This window comes from Pseudorca crassidens, chromosome 8 (assembly GCF_039906515.1).
Source record: "Pseudorca crassidens isolate mPseCra1 chromosome 8, mPseCra1.hap1, whole genome shotgun sequence".
Lineage (NCBI taxonomy): Eukaryota > Metazoa > Chordata > Mammalia > Artiodactyla > Delphinidae > Pseudorca > Pseudorca crassidens.
This window is the reverse complement of record NC_090303.1, coordinates 15,760,005-15,786,575: the sequence shown is the minus strand read 5'-3', so window position 1 is coordinate 15,786,575 and position 26,571 is coordinate 15,760,005. Positions and strand designations below refer to the sequence as shown.

Below are 26,571 nucleotides of genomic sequence, written 5' to 3'. Positions count from 1 at the left end.
AGGGAGAGAGAAGGAGAACTAAATAAATGGAAAGATATTACGTTCCTGGATGATAAGACTCAAAGTTCTCACTGAAGAGCTTAAGTCTTACGAACTTAACCTACGATTTTAATGCAAACCCAAAGAAAATCCCAAAGGAACTTTTTCTAGAGCTTCCAAAATGCTATGAATTTATTTGAAAATATGTGAGAATAACAAGAATTTTTTTTTAAATTAAGCAATTTGGGGGTGGGCCTGTGGATGTGCCCTGCCAGACAGTAAAACATTATATGAAATTAACACCCCAAACAGTATAGCAGTGGTCTCAGAATTGACAGGTGAAGGAAAAAGGAAAGGAAAAAACTGACAAAGATGAACCAAAATGATAAGGTCAGACACTGGGGCAAGGGACATGGCTGTCTGTGTGTGTACGTGTGTGTGTATGTAGGACCCACAATCTTTCTGAAGGATCCTTTAGCATTATGGGCTCAAAGCTTTAAAAAATGTCCCCAGGAAGTCCTAGCCTAGAAATTTATGCTAACAAGTGATCGGATAAGTGAGCAAAGAGTTATGTAAAGTTATTTATAATGGCCAGAAATAGACTGAGTAAAATGTAGTAGAGCTACACAGCTGAAGAGTATACAATCATTTCTAAATGATTTTATATATGGACTCTTATTAACAGAAAAAGAGGTTCAGGGCATAGTAAATAAAAAAGCAGATTGCAAAACAGGATTAAATATGATGACTTTTAAATAAAATATGAATGTGTATCCATATATTAAAATCTGAAAGACACATTACAAAGTAATCATAATTAATTCCAGAAAGAGGTAACAGGCGATTTTATATTATTTCTATTTTATAATTATTCCTCATGGCACATGTGAATTATTTTTTATAATGTTAATAGGCGGATGAAAATCCCTTCTCTAATTTGTACAGTCAGGATAATTTAGGGGAATATTTGAAACAAAACAATATCAAAAAGTTCACTGGAACTTGAAGGAATGGTTGCAGCATCCTGACTATGTGTTAGAATTAATTCACATAAACTGTACTTATTTTTTAAATAAAACATTTAACTTGTAGAAAATTGTTAATAAAGTCCTGTTGTAATTCAAATCAAACTCACTCCACTCTATCCTTTCTGCTGTGGTCAGTGTGCTTTCAGTTATAGGATGAAGCTGAGGCCACCAGCCTCCTTTGTCTCCTGCTCTAGCTCCAAGGGAAGCTTCCAGCAGAGGGCAGGAAGAAAAGGAGAGAATGCTGAATTCAGTCTGAGTTTTCAGAGTTCTATTACAATAAACCTTGTGTAACCTGCTCTGACACAAATCAAAGGAGCAAAGGAGCTTCTCCCTTATTTTTATAATTCGGACGGCGGCATCAGTGGTACCCATTCTGTGCCACTGATGGGTACTCAAAAACTGGAGGTGGGGGGCAGCTAATATCCTAGCTTCTGTAAATGAAATAAATTTTAACTAATTTCCATTACAATTTTAGACACGATTCATGTTATTTTCCCCATGTCTTTCAAACAGCGGTAGTTTCATCACTTTATATTTGAAAACTAAGAAATTTATATTTTATATAAATTTTTGTATAAATTTTATATAAGTTTATATTTGAAAACTAAACAAACAGCCTTAAATATATTAGACAGGACCATCATTTCGGAGAATTCTTTCGTACATCAAAATAACTTCCCCCTGATTTCCTGGTTCTACATACGTCTTACGGTCATGCTGGTTCTGAGTCATGCGATCGTCAGCACCATTTTATATCTAGTTCACTGAGATCATGTATTTTCTTCTCCTCTTCCTAGCAGACTGCAAATCCATTGGGGAGAGAAACCACATGTTATACGTACTTTGCTAGACACACAGGAATAACAAATATTAGATACTGAGTAGGCTTTCCTAGGTCTGCAAGTCTTATTCTTTCCTTTGTGGTCCATACACACAATGTATTTGCTACAGGAAGAGCTGTGTGATTCCCAAATCCCCCAGTTACTCGGCCCATCTTTAGTTAGTAAGGTCCCTACACTATTTCAGACACACTGGCATCTGCCCTAATCTCAAAACTCTATAGGAAAAGGACCCTGAGACTGACTCATCCAAGGAAAACATCTGTACCTTGAGAAAGGGCTCATTTATTCTGACTCTATGTCCTACTCCTGAAATGCTGGTCTCTTTCCCTTTGCTCAACGCCAGAGGATATAATTTGTGTTCAACTTGTCAAAAAGTTGAAAAGTCCTTTGAAGGTGAGTCCTCCCTTAACTGCAGCCCCTTGATTTCAGGGATGTCCACTGGCCTCTCATTTGGCCTGATCAGTGATCCCTGGAATGGGTTTGACTGCCTGCTCCAGGGCTCTCTGGACTGTCACAGGGCCCACTTCTCCTGGCCGTCCCCTCACCTGGCCTGCCTCTCTCCTCTATGTTACCTGCCTGACCCCTTGAAGCATTTATTTCTGCCTTCCCTCTCCACTCCACTTAATTCTCTTTTTTTTTAATTTTTATTTTATATTGGAGCATAGTTGATGAACAATGTTGTGTTAATTTTAGGTATACAGCAAAGTGATTCAGTTATACATACATGTGTATCTTGTGTATCTATTCTTTTTCAAAGTCTTTTCCCATTTAGGTTATTACAAAACATTGAGCAGAGCTCCCTGTGCTATACAGTCGGTCCTTGTTGGTCATCTACTTTAAATAGAGTATTGGGACAATCCCAAACTCCCAATTCACCTAATTCTTTACTTATAAGTCCTATTTCCTAATCCACACATAGTATAAAACCTTAAACGTCAGCTAGTAATTATGGAATTATTCCCATTACTGTCCTTTGAAACTCTTCAAGTACAACCATGCTGTACATACAGGATTTGATGGATAACATTCTGTAAGACATACAGTTTCAGACAGGAGGGGTCAGGATTTTTCCATCCTAATCTATGGGCATTTCAGGCAGAAACACACTATCTGGCAGGAATGCCAAAGAAAGCTCTGTTTCGTCAAGTTAAGACGAGACAATCTGCTTTTCTTACACACATTCTATGCTAATTTAACTACCACAAAACTATCTGCCTGTATTTTACTGACATTTAATAAAATCCATTTCTTTCTTGCAGCCATAAAACTGCCTAGAGACCTACTGAGCACAAATCTTCTACAAAGCATTTTAGAGGGGAAGCCATTGGGTGAACTACCCTTAAAAGCAGCTGGTTAATTTATTTGGTTCATCTTCCACATCCTGTAATACTGGGTTGTCATTATCACAATACTGAGAGCAATTTAAGCTCAATGGGAGCTAAGTACGTAGAGAGGAAAAACTGTTTCCAAGAGGTCTATTTTTTTGTTGGAGAAAGTACTTTAGGGCTTCATTTCCCATAAATCCACGTTCTGGCAGTCAGCACTCTCAGTACTTATATTTCAATGGGAGCCCTCAGATCCTCAGCAATATACTTTATTCTCCTATGTTTTGTGCTGATAAATCTATCTAGAACTTTCCTGCACCACATCCCAGCATCTCCCATACATGGGCATGATTCCTATTGGGCTGTAATAAAGCTGCCAGTTCTGGTGGCCTAACACCCGTCATTACCCATCACCATTCTTCCCTCATGGAGGAAAGGGAGGGTGACTGGCCCTTTTTTAATCACTTTGTGATCTTCCAAGTATATAAATCATTTGAGTCCTTCAGGCTCCCTAAACACCAGCATCACTGCTTGCTCTGAGTCTGGGGTCTAATAAGCCCATGGAAGGAAGGATCGAGAGGCTTGGAGAAAACAGACTCCACAAAAGACAAAAGACAAAATGCTTGATCAGAGAAGATGCTGGAGTGTGAGATAATAAAACAGAGAAATAGAGAAAGAAAAGCAAAGAAAGAAAAGCAAAACCCAGCAAGTTAAAATATACCAAATAAGGGCTTCCCTGGTGGCTCAGTGGTTGAGAGTCCGCCTGCCGATGCAGGGGACGCGGGTTCATGCCGCGGTCTGGGAAGATCCTACATGCCGCTGAGCGGCTGGGCCCGTGAGCCATGGCCGCTGAGCATGCGCGTCCGGAGCCTGTGCTCCGCAACGGGAGAGGCCACAACAGTAAGAGGCCCGCGTACCGCAAAAAAAAAAAAAAAAAAAGCCATATAAGGCTGTCCCAGTAAAAACAGACACAGGGCATAATGATGGGGAGGACTTATCCCCAGTCTTGGATTTTAAAATTCAAGATTGGAAGAGATTAGGGATAAAATGGAAAAAGTCAAGAGGGCAAGTAAAAAAATTAGTGAGCATGGAGAAGACCTGGGGTGGTAGCTGGCTGCTGACAGCAGATAGGAGTCTTGAATCTTGATGGAGACAGAAGTGACCGAGAAGAACCCCACAGAGCAGAGAACACCTTTGTCCTGCTTCCTGCTTTGGCTCAGTACCAAAGTTTAAAACACACAGCCTTTCTAAACACCACTGAGAGAGAACTTAAAACATGTAGGAAGAAAACAGGGATTTCCCACATATACTACTGCTTTCAATTCGGTGGTTATTTCCTGCATCCCCTTTCCCAAAAGGTGAGTTAACACGTTTAAAAGCAGTTAAACACAGGCCAGATACTGCTACCAGAGAAAGTCTCTGTACACAGGTGGATTTCCAGAGGCCACCTCACAGGCTATTTGCTTCCAAGCAATATCTGAATAAACACAACTAAAACACACACAGGTTTTGGACAAATCCTTGAAGTTAACTATTCCTGTGAAAACTATGTAGCCAGAAATATGCTTTGAAATTTAAGAAAACACCATATCAACGTAAGGTAACAGTCAATTTAGTGACCAAGAAGTACAAGCTATGGGTTCAAGGTGAACCAAAGAAGTTAAACGTAAGATATGCCACTTAGGAGCAGCCCCTTTATATTAAAAACAAACAAACAAACAAAAAAAAACCCCAAAAAACCCCACACAAAAACAAACAAAAAAACTAGCAATGACAGAGAGATATAGATCTATATATCTACTTGCCCATCTGCATGGGTTTAGCAGTCAACTGTAGCCAGCATGTGAGGCAAACTCCTATTCAAACTAGCAATCTGCAGTTTCTTCATATGCAACTCACAATTGTAAATGGGATTCCAGAAATGAATGGGGCATTTAAAAAATAGTTTTACCACTAAAAACAAAACAAACAAGCAAGAAAACAGAAAACCTTCCAGGTGGGTCCTGCAGACTTAATAGAACTGGTTGTTCATGTCAAACACCTTGGGTCTGTTTTTCAGTTTGCAGCTGTCTGAGGGTCTGTTTCCTGGGGCTGGCTTCAAGGTTGGACCCCTTGCCCCGCTAAGAGTAGAGAAAACACAAAAGCCATCCACTGGGTGATGAAACGAATTAATGTTCTGTGCGATGAACAAATATCTCTAATTTTAACTACGCATAATCTCAATCATCGACGATTCAGGGGGAGATCTTTGCACAGCGAGGTTATGAAAAAGAAACACAAAACTGCTAAGTCTTGAATAAGAGAAAGAGTCACCTGAACACACAGGTTTACGGATCTGAACAAGCACTTCACTCAATGCAAAGTAAAGCAAAAGGGAACCAGCAAGGACCTACTCTATAACACAGGGAACTATACTGAATATTTTGTAATAACCTATACGGGAAAAGAATCTGAAAAAGAATATGTACACACACACATATATACATATATATATAATGGAATCGCTGTGCTGTACACCTGAAACTAACACAATATTGTAAATCAACTATACTTCAAGTAAAAAAAAAAACAACAAAGTGAAGCAAAATGGGAAAAGTACAGATCAGGACACTGCCTACAGAAGAAACCAAGTGAAATGAACCTGACTTTAACTGGGCACCGTGGCTTGTCTTTGAGAGCCTCCAAGGAAGCAGCAGGACAGATGGTTTGGGGGCAGACTCACATCTATGGAGTAGAATATATTCGTCCTCTTTGTACATGGTTCAGCATCTACTCTAAAGCCTCATTATGACTCCTATATAATGCCTCCCTAGAACAAGAATAATTATTCCAGGTTTAGCTAAAATTGGAGAAAAGGCTGCAGGCTATTCAGTAAGCAGCAATAATTTGTGCTCAAACTGACAATAAATATCAAACGGACAGTCGTCGATTGTCCTGGCTTCTATGGTAATATTAAAAGCTGCCCCAAGCTAATACTACAACCAGAGAAATCACAAAGGAAGAGAGATAAGTGACTAGTAAATAAAAATGCTCAAAATCACTAATAATTTAAAGAAGTTACAAAACAGCACATTGGAATCTCTTTCTATGTATATCAAATTGGCAGGCTGATACGGTGAAACGGGTCCTCTAACACAGATGGTGTCAATCAGTGTGTTTTCTGGAATGTACCTTTACCTGGCGGTTATGTATCCAAAGCCTAAAAGATAATCATAATCTTTGACCCAGTCATTCTAATCGTAGTGCTAGGAAAGCATTCAGAAACACAGGCAAAAGATTTCTAGCTTCATTACAGCATGATTTATGCTAACCCCAAACTGGATACAACCTAATGGTCCAATAATATGAGAATGATTAAGAAAAGTAAATAGACCCACAGGATGGAATATTATGTAACCATTAAAGAACATCTGAGCTAAGATTAGACTTCAATAATGTAGGGAATTTCATATGATTTACAATGCTAAGTTGAAAACAACAAAAATAGTTGGGATTACTTTATACATTCTTTTATTATTGCTTTTTATTATTACAAAAGGCATGTTTTCTACCAAAAAAAAAAGCAGAAAATAAAAGCCAATGAAGGCCAGAAAGAACACTAATAATCCTGCCCGGATATTGTTAATAATATATGTTAATATTATTAATATTGTTAATAATTTGGTATACAGCTTTCCAAGAAATTGCTACACCAGACATTTATATTTCTACCAAAACAACGAAATCAGACCATACATGTATTTTCATAAAGTACCTCAATAGAAGTCATCTAGCAAATGTTGGGCATTTTATTCGTCACAACGAAGAAAGAGAAAAGCTGGAATGCAGGAATTCATGTTCTCCAGGTGAATATAAAAAATGTCACAGAACACCAACATCAGACAGGGCCCCGTGACCATGAGATGAGGACAAAACCAGGACTACTCCATAATCATATCTGAACACTGACAGGATATCAATGTTTTCCAAGCCACATAAATGACCAGACACCTCCCTATCCTGGCTAAAAGGAGAGACTGCTGCTTCTTCATCAACATGTCGTTAGCCTTCATTTGGTCTGTCCTCCTTCTAGATATGATGTATTAAGATACCCAGTGATGGAATTACTCTTGCTTCCCGACAGCACCCGATCCAGAGCAAAGTTCTGCTTCCTTAAACCCTCCCCAAACCATCTTTCATCAGCCCAAAACCTGTAACGCCCTCTTTCTAGCACACCCTCTTCCTCATGCCTGGTGGGTGTGTTCCGGAGATCTTTGGCCGCAGGGCACTGACACAGCTAATTCACCACCATTAGATGTTGATTTTGTTCAAATCTGCACTGTTACAAACATCAAAGAGGAATACTGGCTGAAAATGAAGTAGAAAACTGAGAGGGATCAAACAAACAATTAGGGGGGGAAAAGCCCCAAATGCTTAAAGACAAAGGACTGCAAAATTACCCCAACAGTGCTATATGCATACATATATATGCATACACATAGTTTTTATATACTATATACATACACATAGTTTTTATATACTATATACATACACATGTACTATATATATACACATAGTTTTTCCTCTCAAAAGACTGGGAATATTCATTTTCCTACCAAATCACCATTCTGACTAATGGTCTTGCGGGCTAACTGCTTTCCACCAGCAGCATTCCTCCTATCTCCTTTTGGAAACGGACCACCATTCCTGAAATCCAGATTCTACATGCTCACAGCACCTTATGTGGACCCTCTAACCGAGCTGTGCTCAAGAGGCAGAACTATTCATGCCAAATAGCCCTGTGAAATGACTGTGGTATAGTCTGTACTGGTGACACCAACTTATAATTGCAGTAACTGTGACCCCTTGCTATAGAGCCTTGTCTTAAAAAAAAAAAGGGGGGGGGAAGGGAAAAGCTTCTCAAGGTTAATGACAGTTATTTATATAGCCTTATCTTTTTTAAAATTTTATGTTTTTTTTTATTGCAGTAGAGTTGATTTACAATGTTGTGTTAGTTTCAGGTGTACAGCAAAGTGATTCAGTTATATATATATATATATATACACACACACACACACACACACACACATATATTTTTCATATTGTTTTTCATTATATGTTATTACAGGATAATGAATATAGTTCCCTGTGCTCTACAGCCTTATTTTAAAAAGAGAGAGAGGGGCTTCCCTGGTGGCGCGGTGGTTGAGAGTCCACCTGCCGATGCAGGGGACACGGCTTCGTGCCCCGGTCCGGGAGGATCCCACATGCCGCGGAGCGGCTGGGCCCGTGAGCCATGGCCGCTGAGCCTGCGCGTCCGGAGCCTGTGCTCCTCAACGGGAGAGGCCGCAGCAGTGAGAGGCCCGCGTACCGCAAAAAAAAAAAAAGAGAGAGAGAGAGAGAGAGGGGCTTCCCAGTGTTAATGACAGTCCATTGGTACTAAACCCCACAAAAAAACATAATGAACATACTAAACCAAACAATGATTCTTGCAGAGGAAATAACTATTCCAAATAGTTAAGAACAGCCACAGCATTCTCAACATGCAAAGGAAGATATTTTCAGCAAGGAGCAAAGGATGGTTTGATTGCTCTAGGAAGACAGGTGGTAAGCTTATCATCAGAGTCCAGGGGGAAGCCGCAAACAATATGGAAATATCACACATGGAAAAGTTAGTTGAACTCATTAAAGAAAAAAGGTTTCTGTTCTCACCAGCCTTTTGATGGCTATGAAACAAGGGGGATTACTGAAGAAAATGCCGTTGCCATGGATCCATCTCCAGGATGTTGGGAGCTCTACATATCAATATCAAAAAAGCAACTGATGTTTGAGACAAATGAACTTAACTTTGAAAGCAAGGAACAACGCCTGTTTCTGACACTGAAAATGATTTCTATTTTAAGACCTAGATTTCAATTTTTAGCTTCAAGCAGTACAGCACAGAGAGAAAAACCCACCAAAATATACTTTTACAATATGGCTATTTTACAACTTGGCTTTACCTTCCTAAGAAACATTTGGAAAGGTTACATTGTGCTTTACTTCCTATTAGTTGGTGGTTTTTAATCAGTTTTGGTATGTATACAGCATGAGATGAATTTCTAGGAATGGAACCACAATTTATAACACAGTGCCCAGAAGAAATGAAGGTGTTTCTTTACAATGGTTCTACATACAACCACTAGGACATAAATTTGGTGGTTGCCTGGGAAGTAATGTGTAAGAAAAGTTTGCCTGTAGAAAACTGCCTAAGATCAAGCATCTGATCGCCTGCACAAGTATTCTGAAGATCCACTGGTCAGCGGACTGGGAGGCATAACTGATGTCAAATCCTTTTTGAGGAAAAACAACAAGGTCCTAAAGTATAGCACAGGGAACTATATTCAATATCCTGTGGATAAACCATAATGAAAAAGAATATATATAACTGAATCACTTTGTTGTAGAGCAGAAATTAATACAACATTGTAAATCAACTATACATCAATAAATTAAGGGACTTCCCTGGTGGTGCAGTGGTTAGGAATCCACTTGCCAATGCAGGGGACACGGGTTCAATCCCTGGTCCGGGAATATCCCACATGCCATGGAGCAACTAAGCCCATGCGCCGCAACTACTGAGCCCGCAAGCCACAACTACTGAAGCCCGCACACCCTAGGGCCCGCGTGCCGCAACTACTGAGCTGGCGTGCTGCGATTACTGAAGCCCGTGCGCCTAGAGCCCGTGCTCCACAACAAGAGAGAAGCCACTGCAATGAGAAGTCCGCGCACCACAACAAAGAGTAGCCCCCGCTCGCCGCAACTAGAGAAAGCCCGTGCACAGCAACGAAGACCCAACGCAGCCAAAACTTAAAAAAAATAATTTAAAAAAGTTTTTTAATTAAAAAAATCCTTTGTGACCCCAAGAACCCCATTTTCCATCTGACCAGGAGACAAGCAAACATATAAGGAAGCACCTCTACGTTTCACACTTAGTGGTCATAGTAGTTCGCTGGGCTGTCTAAATTCTAAAAAGATTCGCATTATTACAAAAAGCTGCTCCACGGCATCCTCTTCCAAAAAGAATCCAGAATGCAATTTGTTTTTTGCCGAACATTCTCGGACACTGAGAAGCTAGCTGATGCTTCTAGTTCTGTCCTTCAGGTAAAATTTGCCATAAGCCTTCAGCCCCAAACAGTGAAGCGCTTTTTCTCATTTCATGCACGCAGGTCCTTACCTCATTTGCTGACTGACGTTTTCCAGCTTACAAAGCAAGCTGTCCCTGCGGCTAGAGTGAGGGGACCTGGCCCACCACAATGCCAAACAGCTGACTCCCTCGTTTCGAAAAATGAACTCTGCTGCAAACTGCATCACGACAATTGAATAATTTGTCAAAGGAGGAGAATCAGTTATTATGAAGTGTATTTCAGAGTTCAAAGGTAAAGGTCGTAGGGAGCTCAAGTTTATCTGCTGACAGAGAAAGTTGAGTAATTAAAAAAAAAAACAAAACCCAGACAAGATCTGCTTTGCAGACTTATTTCTCAAAGAGATAACCTCATTGCTATGCTCATGCATTCTAATTCTTGCTACACAAGGAGGTTACACTTAAAAAAAAATCCATCCATTCTCATGTTTTAAAGCTCTCTCCAATGGCACTCTTAAGAGATGTGCTTTTCCTTTTCTTTTTTTCAACATGGAAACAAAACAGAATTAAGAATAAGCTTTTTTTTTTTTTTTTTTTTTTTTTTTTGCGGTACGCGGGCCTCTTACTGTTGTGACCTCTCCCGTTGCGGAGCACAGGCTCTGGACGCACAGGCTCAGCGGCCATGGCTCACGGGCCCAGCCGCTCCGCGGCATGTGGGATCTTCCCGGACCGAGTCACGAACCCGTGTCCCCTGTATCAGCAGGTGGACTCTCAACCACTGCGCCACCAGGGAAGCCCAAGAATAAGCTTTTTATGCTCATGTGTCAAGCACTGGAGACCATAAATCCAGCTATGGCATTCAACTACTAAGAAGTTACCTTGAAAACCTAAAAGTTTATGCCACACAGAACTATTGCCTCCTCTTCCCTAGTCCTGGGTGGATAAGGAACTCTCTCTAAAGACCTAACAAGCTAGAACCTTAAAAAGGAAATATCAACAAATGTGTCAAACTGCAGTTTCAGGTTTTTTCTGCTACATGGCTGTTTTATGGAACTATTCTGAAATGTATGTCCTGATTACTTTTAAAGAAATGTTCTTCCAGGAATCAAAATTTCTCATCAAATCAAATCAACTAAAATATTAAATTAGACATCTCTGTCAAATTTTCTTATGAAATGACATCATGAATATGTCACTGTAGGACATCCATCTTTCCTATTCCACTTCTGTTGTCGCTGCGCTGCTTTCATCATTGTCTATAGAAGTTGGCATACGATTCCTAGATGCATTTAGCTGTCAGTCTAAGTAAGATCAGTGTTCTTAAGGGTTAAGAATGCCTTAAGAATGCCTTTATTCCACATTACACCTTCATTTGGCCAGTCTTTGCTCCAATTTTTTTTAAGATTAAATTACTTCTTAAAGGCAGAAGGTCATTACCTCTCAGTTACATGATAATTGTCTTTGCTCTTTTTTCCCCTATATGATCTGCCATCTACTCTAAACAGGGAGGTCTTGATATCTGCAGTGTATGATTATTGCAAGGTTATCACCATTTGCTAAATGTTGGACTCTTCAAACTAGTTCTGCTTAGCTTATGGCGCTGGTTGAAAATTGCAGTTAAATGATCAGAGTTGCGATTGGGCCAACACAGTCTTTGTTATTCTCATTTATCAAAGGAAGAAAATGCCATAACTCGGTTATAAGGGGAAAAAAATGAGGGTCCTCCTAACACCCTAAAAAAGAAAAGAATCTTTTCACAATAGTACCTGTTTTTTAATGTCACCTTCCAAAAAGCCTTTCTCTTAGTTTTTAAAATCAAAGGTGCATTCCTTAATGAAATCAGAAATATTTCCTGAAATACCTTCAACAAAATAAATCTATTTTAAAACAAACAAAACACGCAAATGCCAAAAACCGTGCAGCGGAAGTGATCTTTAAAAGTACATGCCATACACATACAGAAGGAAGAAATCTCTCTGGAGATTTCTGCAAAGCACACCAAGCTGGCGCATGTTTTGGAAATATCTGGTTATCCAACCCTGTACAAAGAAGTCACTCTAGTTTATTGATTAAACACTAATTTTTACTACTCACTAAATACATATTTACACAATAAACTTTAATGAATCCAGAGAAATCAGTGAATAGTTTGTATGTCACAAGTCCCTGAATAGAGGGCACATTTACATGCCAATGTTTCTTAAGCCTTTAACATAAGTAGGAAAAATTATAATGGCCTTTAATTTTATTATATTTTTAACTGAAGTAGGTGTACAGCAAAGTGATTCAGTTATACATATATATTTATCTACTCTTTTTCAGATTCTTTTCCCTTATAGGTTATTATAAAATACTGAGTCGAGTTCCCTGTGCTATACAGTAGGTTCTTGTTGGTTATCCATTTTATATATAGTAGTGTGTTAATATGTTAATCCCAAACTCCTGACTTATCCCTCCCCCTCTCCTTTCCCCTTTGGTAACCATAAGTTTGTTTTCTATGTCTGTGGTTCTATTTCTGTTTTGTAAATAAGTTCATTTGTATCATTTTCTTAGATTCTACATATAAGCTCTATTATAATGATATCTGTCTGGCTTACTTCACTTAGTATGACAATCTCTAGGTCCACGCATGTTGCTGCAAATGGCATTACTTCATTCTTTTTTATGGCTGAGTAATATTCCATTGTGTGTATATATATATATATATATATATATACACACACGCACACACACACACACACACACACACACCATATCTTCTTTATCCATTCATCTCTCGATGAACATTTAGGTTGCTTCCATGTTTTGACTACTGTTCACAGCAGCATTATTCATAATAGTCAAAAGGTGGAAACAACCCAAATGTCCATCAACTGATAACTATTTAAATAAAATATTTAAATAATAAATCATAATTAAATATTGCTAAATAAAATATGATATATCCATACAATGAAATGTAATTTGGCCATAAAAAGGAATGACGTACTGATACATGCTACAACATGGATGTACCTAGAAAACTAATGAAAGAAGTCAGACACAAACGCCACGTACTTATTGTATGATTCCATTTACATGAAATACCCGGAATTTATATGAAATATCCAGAACAGGCAAATTTATAGAGAAGTGAAATACATTAGTGGTAGCTTGGGGCTGGGAAGTGGGGGAAGGGGAATGTGGAGTAACTGCTAATGGGGACGAGGTTGGGCTGATGACAATGCTCTAAAACTAGATTATGGTGATGGCTGCACAACTCTGTAAATATACTAAGAACCACTGAATTGTACACTCTAGTTTTTTGGCTGTGCCGCGCAGCATGCGGCATCTTAGTTCCCCGACCAGGGATGGAACCTGCGCGCCCCACAGTGAAAGTGTGGAGTCTCAACCACAGGACCAGCAAGGAAGTCCCTGAGTTGTACACTTTAAACTGGTGAACTTTATGGCATGCAAATTACATATCAATAAAGCTATTAAAAAATCTAAAAGAGATGACAATATCATTTACATTGACATGTGGACTCCTCTGATTCTTCACTTCAAAATATCACACGTATACTTTCATCAAGCTCAATATCCGAAGTCCTTTATACAATATACTAACCCTTTGGTGTGTGTTTTTTCTTTTAAATGATTTTAATCCAGAAATTCTAACAATATCATTTTTTTAAAACTTTTTTACCAGATGACCTGAACTGTTTTTAATTTATATACACATAATTAAACATCTTTTTGTGCTTGGGAAAAAATGTCTACCCATGCATTTCTGGAGAAGTGAATAGGAAGAAAGGAGAAAAGACAATGCTGTCTCTTAGAAGAGTGAACACAGAAAAACTTGTCAAGCAGTCAGTGATAACCAAAAAGATGAACCAAATCTCTGATGTTCTTGCCTGTTCAGCATTCAGTGAATTCTACTTATTTTACTGCTGTTCACAACGTAGTCTTTGTATAAATTCCAACTTCTCTCCATATGACCTTGCCCGCACTACTCTGTCGTCCATATAATTGCTCATGTATCTACTCAACAAGCTTTGGCCCAAACAGCTACATTCACAAGGTCCTTCCTACAGATGTCTGTAAATGATGTCAAATGCTAAGTAGAAGGATGAAGAATACGAAATTGACACAGTTAACCCAGGCATCCTGCAGGTTGACAAGACATTCATGTAGCAAAACTACTGTGGCAAACTACATCAGACCATAGGTATCCTTCACAGTATAAAAGCAATTATTAACCTCCACCAACAAGCTGATTATTAAGAACACACACCAACACAGGAAAATCCCAAAGTATGAGTTTGAGTCCACTTGGACATCACTCATATTATCTCTAATATGTTCTTTCATACCAATACCTTCAAAAAATAGGGGACAACTGTAAAATCTCTAGCTTCTGAAATTGGAGAGCTAGAACTCAAAACTGCATCCCCACTAGGGAAATACTTCAACCAAAGTGATTTATCAATATTTTAAGTTACCAACATCTTATGAGGGATTGCTCTTAAGAAGGCAACAGACCTTTAAGAAAGCAGATACTCCAGCCCCAGTTAAGCCTTCAAATGAGCGCAGCCCTGGGCAAAAAATAGACTGAAATCTCACAAGAGACCCTGAGCCAGAGCCATACAGGAAAGTCACTCTTTAATTTCTGACCTGTGAGATAATGAAAGTTTGTTGTTTTAGGCCACTTAAACAAAAAAACACAGTGACTCAGCATTCTTTATCCCCACTGCGTTTTAAATAAAAATGCCTGGGTTTAAATTATACTGTCACCTACAAATTAGCACTTGCCATCTACCTCTACAAGGATTAAATCATGAGCCCCTGCAGCTGCTGACCTTCAACACCCTCCGAAAGGAGTTCAGGGTGGAGATCAGAAATCAGGCACTCTGTGCTCTGGGGAAAAAAAAAAAAACTGGCAGAACAGGTCTTCAGATAGTTAGATATTTTCAGGAGCCAATTTTATGAGCCCAATTCTTGCATCTCCTCATATCTAGAAAAACACTAAAATCCTACGTGGTGACGTCTGCTCCTTGTGACTAGCAGAAACCTTCATGAGACTAGTAGAAAAATATGTGCAAAAAATGTGTACTTGACTGCATGTACTCCCCCTTCACCAAAATCACGTATATACTGACCTTCCCCCTACCTCTTCAGAGCAGTTCCTCAGAGCTATCTGAAATGCTATCTCCCGGGCTATAGCCCTCATTTTGCCCCAGATAAAACTTAACTCACAACTCTCATGTTGTGCATTTTTTTTCAGTCGACAACAGCTAAGTGAATTCATGCTCTATCTCACATAAAATTTCCTAACTAGAAAAGTGCTTAGTAAAGAAATACTTTAACAAGAGGAATTTTAAAGTTACTCTTTCCTGAGGCCAACAAAGACAAGTAAGGTAGCTATTTCTTTCAGGAGTGAATTAGCTGCAGGTCTAAGAGAGAGAAAGTTAGTTTAAATCTGTAATTCCCACTGATTAATTCTAAAGACATTCTATGAATGCCCTATCATTCTATGAAGCTGCAGACCAAGGGAAAAAGACAGATAACTACTACAGAACATTCCAAATCATGTGGTAGCTGAGCCTCAAAGCAGCCAGCCATTCCATACCTATACCCTGCTATAGAAATACCGCACAGAGCCTTCTCTCCACTGATCCCCAAACTGAATATGAAATAACATTCAGAGTTCCAGGACAGTGGTAGCATTTTATTATAAAAATGGTTTTTTAAAAAATCCCTGGTGAATAAGAATAGAAAAATGAACTTATTCTATAAGCAGAGTCTTTAATTTTAGAATTTACCTACAAACATGTAAATGTACAAAAGGTTTACTTTACTCTCTTATTTTTTAAATAGCACTAAGATAATAAAATATGCCAGGAACATGTCAGCAAAAAAGAGCCATAATTGTTCTACAACTGTCTCAAGGCCTGCAGGAGATTTTCTACAACGGGAAAAAACACTAGTTTACTTGCTCTTTTGTTACTGTTAAACGCTACTTCTTCTTTGTGGAAGGGACAATATTTCAAAGCACTAGGTGGAAGCTGGAGTAACATCTCTGTTTTTGCCCTACATCTACTCCAAAGGAATGTCAGTGAGAAGCACTGAGGCCACACCTCCCCCAGGAGGTGATGGTCTCCTGATTTCACTACATTGTGCTTTCGCGAATTTTCTCTGCACGAAGAGGCAGACATTAAAAATACTACAGATAAATTAAGGAGCAAACAGAACCCCCTCAAAGACGGCATGTGACGGTCAACACGCAGCACTTACCTTCTTCCCTCCGGTCACAAACTGCTTGCAGCTGGATCTCACGAAATGCGGATGCACGGCGATGATCTGCAAGGGAATAAGGACCCAACAGTGGTTTAGGAGTCACAGCTCCAGCACAGAATGAAAGCCCTTTGTACATTACCGGCAGCATGATCTAAAAATCAACCCGGTATCCTGGTAGGAAGTAATCTATGCAGGTAATATTCTGCACCAACTGAGGATAAGTTTTGCTCTGGTATGAAAAGGTTTCTTCTACGAAGCTGGGTCAAAGCTAAAAGATGAGAGTGAACAGCTGTCGCTTCTGGCTGAGTGGGACCCTCTGAGTGGGCACCCCTCTTTAGAGACAGCCAAGGCAGTCAGTAGAGGCAGCGAGATGTCACAAATGTGTGTAACTGAATACATTTCATAGAAGAAACCCAGAGAAAGAACCCAACTATCTCCTTGTCCAGACGCCTTCCAGTGACTGAGAGCACCCAGTGGAACAGGGCTGGCGATGCAGCCTCAGACACTTAGCACAATTACATCCGCGCCCTAACAGCAGAAAGACAACAGAGCTGCAGGACCCAGGAGTTCTGGAGCGCAGCATCCAGGCCCTTCCCTTTCACCTCCAGCCTCAGTTCCCGGCCCCTTGGTTCTCATCCGCTCTCCACGATCTCCTCCCAACCCCTCAGAAAGGTTGCTCTCAAGGCTGCTCCATCCTCACCACCGTTTACTTCACTTGCCAGTGGCATTTCTGAAGGTCTGGTGGCTGCACTCAGTGTAAACCCATCTTCGGGGCTCCCCTTTTATGGCTGGCAGCCTGCAGAGACTCTGCCTCCTTATTGTCTTATCCCCAGACCCATGTATTCATCAACTAATACACTGTGTTTTTTTCCAACCTAACAGAATATTTCTGGGCATTAAAAAAAATTCACACAATTACACCTTCATAAAACTCCAACTAAATACATTCTACACTCTTGTTAATTAACTAATACATTTCCATCCTCCAACGGAATAGATTCCTCTTCCTACACTGCCATTTTGAGGGCATTTAGCATTTGACTCCTCACTTCTCTAACCATTCCTCCTTCCCAGGTTAGCCCTTCTTCCCTTCCACACTTCCCTAATCCATCCTGGATATCAGTGGAATCATTTGCATATTCTGTTGTTACACATTCTTAAAATCTCTTAGGAGAGTCCTCTTAGCTCTCTTACAGTGCATCATCCTACATCGCAGCTGCTATTCCAGACATCCCCGTGCCCCTCCACCACATTACCTTACCCCTTTTTTCACTTCCTGGTCATTGCCCTTGACTGCGGGTCCTTCACTGCCCAACGTAGCAACACTTGGGCTTGGCCTCACCGGCGGGAGGCTGGAGGACTCATATACAAGGTTTCTCTCCCTCCCAACATGACGGAACCCATCCCTTAGTGCCGTTCCACTAAGTTTTCCCTTTCTCTTATTTTTGATCTTTCCCCCCTACTGACTTTTTACCATCAACCAAAACATGACCAGCAGAAATGCTCCTGGGACCCTGGCTTTCTCTCCATCTATCAGATGAATTCCCTTCTTCATCATGAAATTTTTTGGAAGAGTCTACGCTGCTTGTTTCTACTTCTTCATCTCCCATTTACTTCTTGACACGTGGAGCCTCCTGCTACGTGTTTCAGTCCCCACCTCGTGTGATCTCCGCACTGCCTTTCCCACGATGCCCACTCCTTCCTTCTGGAAACCCTCTCTCCTTTGACTTCCCTGACACCACTCTCCTGGGTCTCCTCCGATCACCCTAACTAATTGTTCTTAGATCCCTCACTGTTTTTTTTTTCTCCCACTACCTTAATCTTTAAATTAGTGCTCCAGAATTATTTGACCATCAGTCTTCTCACTCTTTTTTTAAATATCTTTATTGGAATATAATTGCCTTACAATGTTCTGTTAGTTTCTGCTGTACAGCAAAGTGAATCAGCTATACGTATACATATATCCCCATTATCTCCTCCCTCTTGCGTCTCCCTCCCACCCTCCCTATCCCACCCCTCTAGGTGGTCACAAAGCACCAAGCTGACCTCCCTGTGCTACGCGGCTGCTTCCCACTAGCTATCTATTTTACATTTGGTAGTATATATGTCAATGCTAACTCTCTCACTTTGTCCCAGTTTCCCCTTCCCCCTCGTGTCCTCAAGTCCATTCTCTACGTCTGTGTCTTTATTCCTGCCCTGCCACTAGGTTCATCAGTACCACTTTTTTAGATTCCATATATATGTGTTAGCATCCGGCATTTATTTTTCTCTTTCTGACTTACTTCACTCTGTATGACAGACTCTAGGCCCATCCACCTCATTACAAATAACTCAATTTCGTTCCTTTTTATGGCTGAGTAATATTCCATTGTATACATGTGCCACATCTGACTCTTTAACTGCATAATATCTTTCAAAATGGTTTCATCTTACTCAGCTGTGGTTATCCATTTTGTGTTTTTAGGGCCAATCTCCATACTGAGGTCCATATTCATGTTTCCATGAATGTTTCCTACATAACATTTCCACCAGATGCGCTACAGTTATCTAGACTCAAGCCCAAACTAGCAACATCCTTCCTCAAACCATCCCTTATTTCCACTGATGACATTCCCACACACCATTACCGAAGCAAGACCCTGTATCCACCCTCAGCTCCTCCATCTTTTATGACCCTCGGCCACACCATCACTAAGTCTTAGCACGTCTACCTCCTCGAGGCTTTCCCGATTCATTCCTTCTACACCATCTTGAGTACTCACCATCCCTCTTTTCACTGAGCTCCTGTAACACCATTTCTAGAGTACAGCATTAGCCTTCTAAATTGTCTCCTGTCCCCAATCACTCTCTTGCTTACATCCCTCTGCACTGTGGCAGGGCTGGCTTTCTAGAACACACATCAGATCCCATCTCTCCTTCACCCGTTGATCAATAAATGTTTGAATAAACACCTGAGAAAGTTGAACGACCTCTTCCTTTAACAACTGTAATACCCACTGTAACTACCATGACTGTTACCTAAAATCGGTCCTTCTGCCTTGGGTCTATCAGCTCTCACATCTAACACTGTTATAGCTGCCATATTACTTTTCCTTAAGCTTAGCTCAGTTTACACCACTTCTTTGCTCTCCAACATTCAGTAATTTCTCCTTATCTACCAGACGGAGTCCAAATTCCTTAGCCTGAATACAAAGCCAGCGTCAATCGGCCCGTGCAGCTTTCCTGCCAAGTCAGTATTTTATGCACCATCTAAACTAGACTATTTGCCACTTCCTGAACACGATTTGAATTTTCTAGCCTCTCCATTTATATTATACTGTTCTTCCACATGGGAAGTCAGCTTTCTCCATCAGCCCTGTATATTAAAGCCCAAACAACAGTCCATCTACAAAGCCATCAGTAACGAGGACAGCTAGAAGTAACCTCTCTCAGTTTTAGATTCCTTAATACTGTTTTTACCTCTTTGAGTCTTTAATCACAGATTGTGTGTGTGTGTGTGTGTGTGTGTGTATCATCTCACCCACTGCAACAAAAGATTCCTGAGGATAGACTGAGATCACAGTCACATAATATACATTCTGTGTACCTTCCCAGCATCAAATAGTATCTGGTACATTAGTTGAACAGATACTTACTGAAAAAATTAATGCAAGATTGGTAGTGTTCAAAGTATTGTAATTTTATTGCCTTTGTTGAGAAAATCCTTAGAAAAATTAAAACTTACTGAATACTTACTTTAATGGGACAGTCAAAAGTCTCATGAAATTCTTCTCCAGAATATAGTCCAAACACCTGCACCTAAAAAGTAAATGGATCTTGTCAGTTCACCATGACGGTAACAAAGAAGGCTGCTGAGTCAGTGAGAACACATACTATCAATAAAAAAGTAGAATATGCGATTCCCCTGGTGGCACAGTGGTTAAGAATCTGCCTGCCAATGCACGGGACATGGGTTGGAGCCCTGGTCTGGGAAGATCCCACATGCCGCAGAGCAACTAAGCCTGTGCACCACAGCTAAGGAGCCTGTGCTCTACAGCCCGCGAACCACAACTACTGAGCCCACACACCACAACTACTGAAGCCTGCGCACCTAGAGCCCATGCTCCACAACGAAGAGTAGCCCCCACTCGCTGCAACTAGAGAAAGACGGCGAGCCTGCACACAGCAACGAAGACCCAGCACAGCCAAAATTAAGTAAATAAATTTATTTTTTAAAAATCTTAAAAAACAAAAGTAGAACACTTAGTAATCTAAAGCCCGTGTAATCTCTATTAAATATCCAATGAAAACAATTCTATGGGGGTGAAAACACACTGCTGAAATTAAATTTTTACAAGTATCTCATGGATAGAGAGTTCCCTTTGCACATCACAAGTTTGTTTTATTAAATGGACATCAACTTAAAAAATGAAATAGATATGAATAGGTTACTAATACCCTTTTATGAACTTCCCATAGACTATTCCTAAAGGAATTATTTATTCCTTTCCTTGAAGGAAAAAGGAGCTTCTTTTTTGAGTCACAGATATATAAATCAACTGTGCAGATCAAAGTGGCAAGAGATTAGGTGAACTGCACTTCATTTACAGTCTTATCTTGACTCTATTTAGAGCGTATAAATGTAAGATTTAATTTTCTCCTTACCAGTGCCTCCCTTAAAGTTGTTTAATCTTAACCTTTTCTCTGAGTGGTTGACTTCAAAAATTGAATAACATACATATTCAATTGAGTAATGTACATAAACGGTACAGATGACAGATTCAGAGCTTGACAGATTTTTATGACACGAACATATCGCTGCAACCATGACCCAGGTCAAGAAGTAGAACCCAAGAAGCTCCCTTGTGTTCCTTCCCATTCATTCACACCCTCACAAACTAACCGCTCCTCCAAAATCTATTACCTTCAGTAAGTTGTGCTAATGTTTGAATTTTATATAAATAGAATCATAAACTATTTCACTGGCTTCTTTCCCTCGACATTTTCTTTCTGATATTTATCCATACTGCTATGTACGTACAGCAGGAGCTGTTTCTTTGTCATTGCCTTATAGTATTTCAATGTATGAATACATCATAATTTATGTATCCATCTTCCACTGATCATTTGGGTTGTTTGCAGATGGAGGCTATTATGAATAATGCTGCAGTGAAAACTCTTTCCAAATCTTTTGGTCCACTTATATACCCATTTATGAAGAAATGGAATTGTTGCATCACAGGTTATGCATCTGTTCACATCTAATAGACGGCCAAACGACTTTGCAAAGTGGTTCCAATCTATTTACATTCTCACAAGCACAGTGTATGAATTCCAGGAGCTCTCAAACACTTGGAACCAGCTATTAGGGGCACTTAGAACTATTTCCCAACACTTGAGATGTGTTCACTCTTTTTCTAGTCTCTAGAAGAGTGGTGTTATTTCTTCTTTAAATTTTTAAGAATTCACCTGTGAAGCCATCTGGGTCCAATGGCGCTCTGTGAGAAAGTTTTTCATTATAAATTCAATTTTTTAAATAGATATAAAACTACTTAGAATTTTCCTTGCTTTCATCTTAGTTTTTTTTTCTTTCTTTCTTTCTTTGGCCGTGCAGCATAGCATGCAGGATCCTAGTTCCCTGACCAGGGATTGAACCCGTGACCCCTGCATTGGAAGTGCAGAGTCTTAACCACTGGACCACCAGGCAAGTCCCCATCTTAGTAAGTTCTGAGTAATTCATGTGTGCAAGTTCCAAGAGGAAAATGTACTCATGTTATGATACCATTTGAGGAGATAAATTATTTCATTAAACTATAAAATCTTTAGAATATTCCACTCATTTTGTGACTGTTTTTATACCCTTGTGCCAAGTATGTTATTTGGGTTCCAAGAACAGCACATGGTACAATGTAGCATAGAGGGAATTTGATTTAATCAGAGGTAATCTGTTAAAATGCATTCTTGACATGGCAAATACATGCAGGCCCCACTACCACCTTGCTTCTCATAGTTCAGAGGGCATTGCATCACTGCTTTTATATGAATGTATACGCACAGGATGCATTGAACTTCTTATAAAATGGTGGTAGAGAAGCTCAAAAGAAAAGCACTGCATTCAGAGCTTTACTCTATCCCAGGAAGTTGTAGTTGAATGAGCCCAACAAATTCAAGAAAATGGGGTCAAAATACGACAAGTGCTGTATCACCTGAATCTTAATAAATTAAAAAGTGCTCAACTTATTAATGTTACATCAGTAGAAAGTCATGCTAAACTAGGAAGTTTACATTCTTCTAACATAAGCTACTTCCATGAATTCATTCTAACGATGTCGCTGACAACGTGGTCCCGTCAACGCTCACGCTCCTACTACCAGCTTGGACCTCTAAACGCTTCCACGTGCTTTACCTCAGTGGGTCTCAGGCCAGAGTGCACGGTTAGGATTCCTGGAAATTAAGGGACAGATCCCACCCTAGACAAACTGAACTTTCTGGTGGGGTAAAATGACGTATTTTTTTTCAGGTGGAACGTATTTATTTCACTCATACCGTGGTCAACATCTAGCAATGTCTAGATGTTCCTCTTAGTTCTGAATTTATTTTTTAGCTGTAATTTGACTCACTTTTAACCAATGGGGAAGTCCCGTGTGAGGCCCAGCCTAATTTCTAGGCTAACATTCCAATCGGAAAGTATATTTCGATAACCTCTCCTCAGAGATGTGATGTCACTTCTCAGTCTTCTCCAATTGTGGAGGGAACAACCTTCTGGAAAAGCTGTCTATTAAAATGGCCAGCGTCATTCTGGCTTTTTTAGAAATTTTATTCTGAATTAAACTATGCTTATGGATTTGAAAATGAGAAGAAATACCTTTAAAATGATACTTTTAAAGACTGATAACTGACAGTATGTAACTAGCAGTGACAACCTTGCTCTGCCTCATTTGGCCCTTATAGCAAGACAGCTAGGGATGAAAGCAAACACCATTATGCCTGTGTAATAGATGATTCCGTGGAAAAATAAATGACTCACCAGAGGTTGTAAAAATCAAGAAGAGTATTCCAAGCCCTATTCTTCTACACTCTATCATTATAGGAGCTAGTCTAAAATTTGCAAATAATGAAGATATCTTTCTACAATATATAAAGTGTAAGAAAAGTAGAATAGGGAAAAGAAAATCAAAAGCCTCAAATATTTGCCAAAGTAACATGAAAGGGAATGAATCAGACAACTCTACAAGAGAAGTGGAAACTAAATGCACCAGACATTCATTCAAGTGGATGAAGTTCCTTCTGCCTATAACAGGGTAAAGATGATTTTAAGGACAAAAGTTAAGTGATTTTTATTGCAGGAAAAAGTATACGAGCTGAAAACAAACAAATGTGAACCCGTCGAAAAAGACTGAGGGATCGGTGAGAAAATGAATACGAGAAATACTGTAAATCTAACGGCGAAAATTAAATTATGAGTTTCCAGGGCTGTCCCTTTAAAAATCACAAATCAACAACAAAACAAACACACGGATCCATATGAAGACATAATAGTAGAGTGATAAGAAGGAATAAACAGAAGAGAACAAATTGCAGAAGTTCTTAGAAAACAGGCTGAAACTCATAACTACCCTTTAGAACTAGTGGAAGCAAAAATGTCATAGCGTGCCCGGATTAGGGGCCGGAGGGGGCAAAGCCAGGTTAGAACTCTTAGGTTAGTCTCTATTCGTACGTTTAACTGAATAACATTTTCCTCAACTGTCATCGTCTCCTTCAGTATGGAAAACACTGAGACTTCACAAGACAAATCTCGTAAACTTTACCAGTACAAGCAGGGTGAGTTGTAAAACCTTTGATATTTTGGTTTATTTCACTAATGTGACACCCAAACTAGTTGGTCAGAACTTAAAACTACTAAAGCTAGTAAAATCCAAAGCAATTCTCATCCATCTCCCCTCTCTCTCCCTCTTTGTCATTTTCTCAGTGATTAGCACACTCCTCTGTGAAAAGAATCCGTTGAATGATTGCCTAGAAAGTTTGGGCTTTTAGGAAGAGTGCATCTGAGTTAAGAATCATATTTTTAAAGGTTAAAATAGAGAGGATCCTTTTGATAATGGTATCCCCTATAGCAGCCCTGACAACCTCTCCCAACTTGTCAGAAAAATACCTAGTGAAGACAAAGAGAAAATTCAGAACAATTGGCCTTAGAGTCAACCTACTGCAAAGTCTTGGAGGATTTCTCATTAACTACAAACCCACAGAGCCATAGGAGGACCACAAAACGTATGTGCTATGTGTTTACCACCACAAGTAAAGAAACCCTACTCTCATGAAACAATCAGGAAGGTGTATAAGCCTTCTCCCCTTTAGCATGGAATTCTATGTATTTGCAAACCAGAAAACTGGGCGACGGGCCATCTGACATAGAGAAACTATGAATGAGGTGACCAGAGTGTTGGACAACCCTCCCAGCTATTACTTCATTGTAACAGCCCCTCTCAAACCCTGGCTTGCAAATAACAACAGGTCAAGCATTAGAAGAACAGGGGTGAACACGTAAACTGTCATTCCATCTAGGGCAGTGGTTGGAGGCACCCTCGCGGGGGAGATGGCAGGTTTTCATATTCTCCACCCATGGAGGGTGTCAAAGACCCAGGAGGGAAGATAGGAGAGGCCCCCAGTTCACTGGAGGAGCTGCCTTAACTGGATACCTCCAGTCAGAGGAAATGGAGCTCATTAACAGGTCCCTATGTGAGCTGAAGGGTGACTCTACAACACCCAAAAGGATAACAAGCAGGGCCTGAATCTGTTTGCTAACCCAGGTTCAGAAAGAGCTTGTCTCCCTGTTCTGGAATGGATAAATGAGTAACAAAAATGCACACAAGGTCTATAAAAAGAATACTGCAGAACACAATTCCAGTGACTCAGAGGGAGAAAAAGCATGCTTTAAAAAATGTTTTAATAGGGACTTCCCTGGTGGTCCAGTGGTTAAGACGCCATGCTTCCACTGCAGGGGGTGCAGGTTCGATCCCTGGTTGGGCGGCTAAGATCCCACATGCCGTGCAGCACGGCCAAAAAAAAAAAAAAAGTTTTGATAGTAACCAGAAAAGAAAAAAACAAACTACAAAACTATTTGTCAACTTCAATAAGAAGAAGAGACCTCTATGAATCTGGAGCAAAGGATAGGACAATGATAATGATGATGGTAACAGCTGACGACTACTACGTGTTTCTTCTGTTCCAGGTACTATTCCAAATCACTGACATATATTAACTAATTCATTTCTCCTAATGATTAATGAGGCAGGTACTGTTACTATCCCCCCTTTTATAGAGGAGGAAATAGGGTGAAGCACAGAGAGGTTTGAATCACTTAGCTGACAACACACAGCTCAAATGTGGCAGGATAATTCCCCTCCCAACCACTCCACCTCTAAAACACTCTAAGACACACAAGAAGTCATAATTTTTGGTTTTAAAAATTAAACATAGATCAGGCTGACGTGAAAAGAAAATTGGGAGAGATCGAAAGAGTTCAGGAAGAACAAAAAGGCAAAACAGAATAAAAGTCTACTCCAGAAAGCAAAATTGATATTGGAAGCAAAGTTCCTCAGCAAAGGGACCAAAACAAGAAGAGAAACTCTCCCTGACTACAGAGAAATGAGAGGATAAAAACCATGAGAAAGCAAAGCATATGTGTGAGGTATGTGTGTGTGTGTGTGTGTGTGTGTGTGTGTGTGTGTGTGTCACAAAACATGACCAATTTTTCTTACAGTATATTTTCTTTCTTTTTAAAAAATTAATTTTTAAAGATCTGAGTATAGGTGACTTACAATGTTCTGTTAGTTTCAGGTGTACAACAAAGTGAGTCAGTTATACATACACATATATCCACTCTTTTTTAGATTCTCTTCCCATACAGGCCATTACGGAGTATTGAATAGAGTGCCCTGTGCTATTTAGTAGGACCTTATTAGTTATCTATTCTATATATAGTAGTGTGTATATGTCAATCCCAATCTCCCAATTTATCCCTCCCCTTCCGAGGTAAATCA

General features: G+C 39.8%; 1 protein-coding gene across 5 annotated transcripts in view; it reads right to left on the bottom strand.

The window, feature by feature from the left end:
* Window positions 1-26,571, bottom strand: part of VPS41 (VPS41 subunit of HOPS complex) — a 187,621-nt gene that overhangs the window by 76,239 nt on the left and 84,811 nt on the right. For all 5 annotated transcript variants that reach the window (XM_067745874.1, XM_067745875.1, XM_067745873.1 and 2 more), the window contains exons 6-7: window positions 20,288-20,350; window positions 16,550-16,615 (exon numbers count right to left, since the gene is read on the bottom strand). In XM_067745874.1, the coding sequence (XP_067601975.1) occupies window positions 16,550-16,615; window positions 20,288-20,350 (129 nt within the window). The remainder of the gene's footprint in view (window positions 1-16,549; window positions 16,616-20,287; window positions 20,351-26,571) is intronic.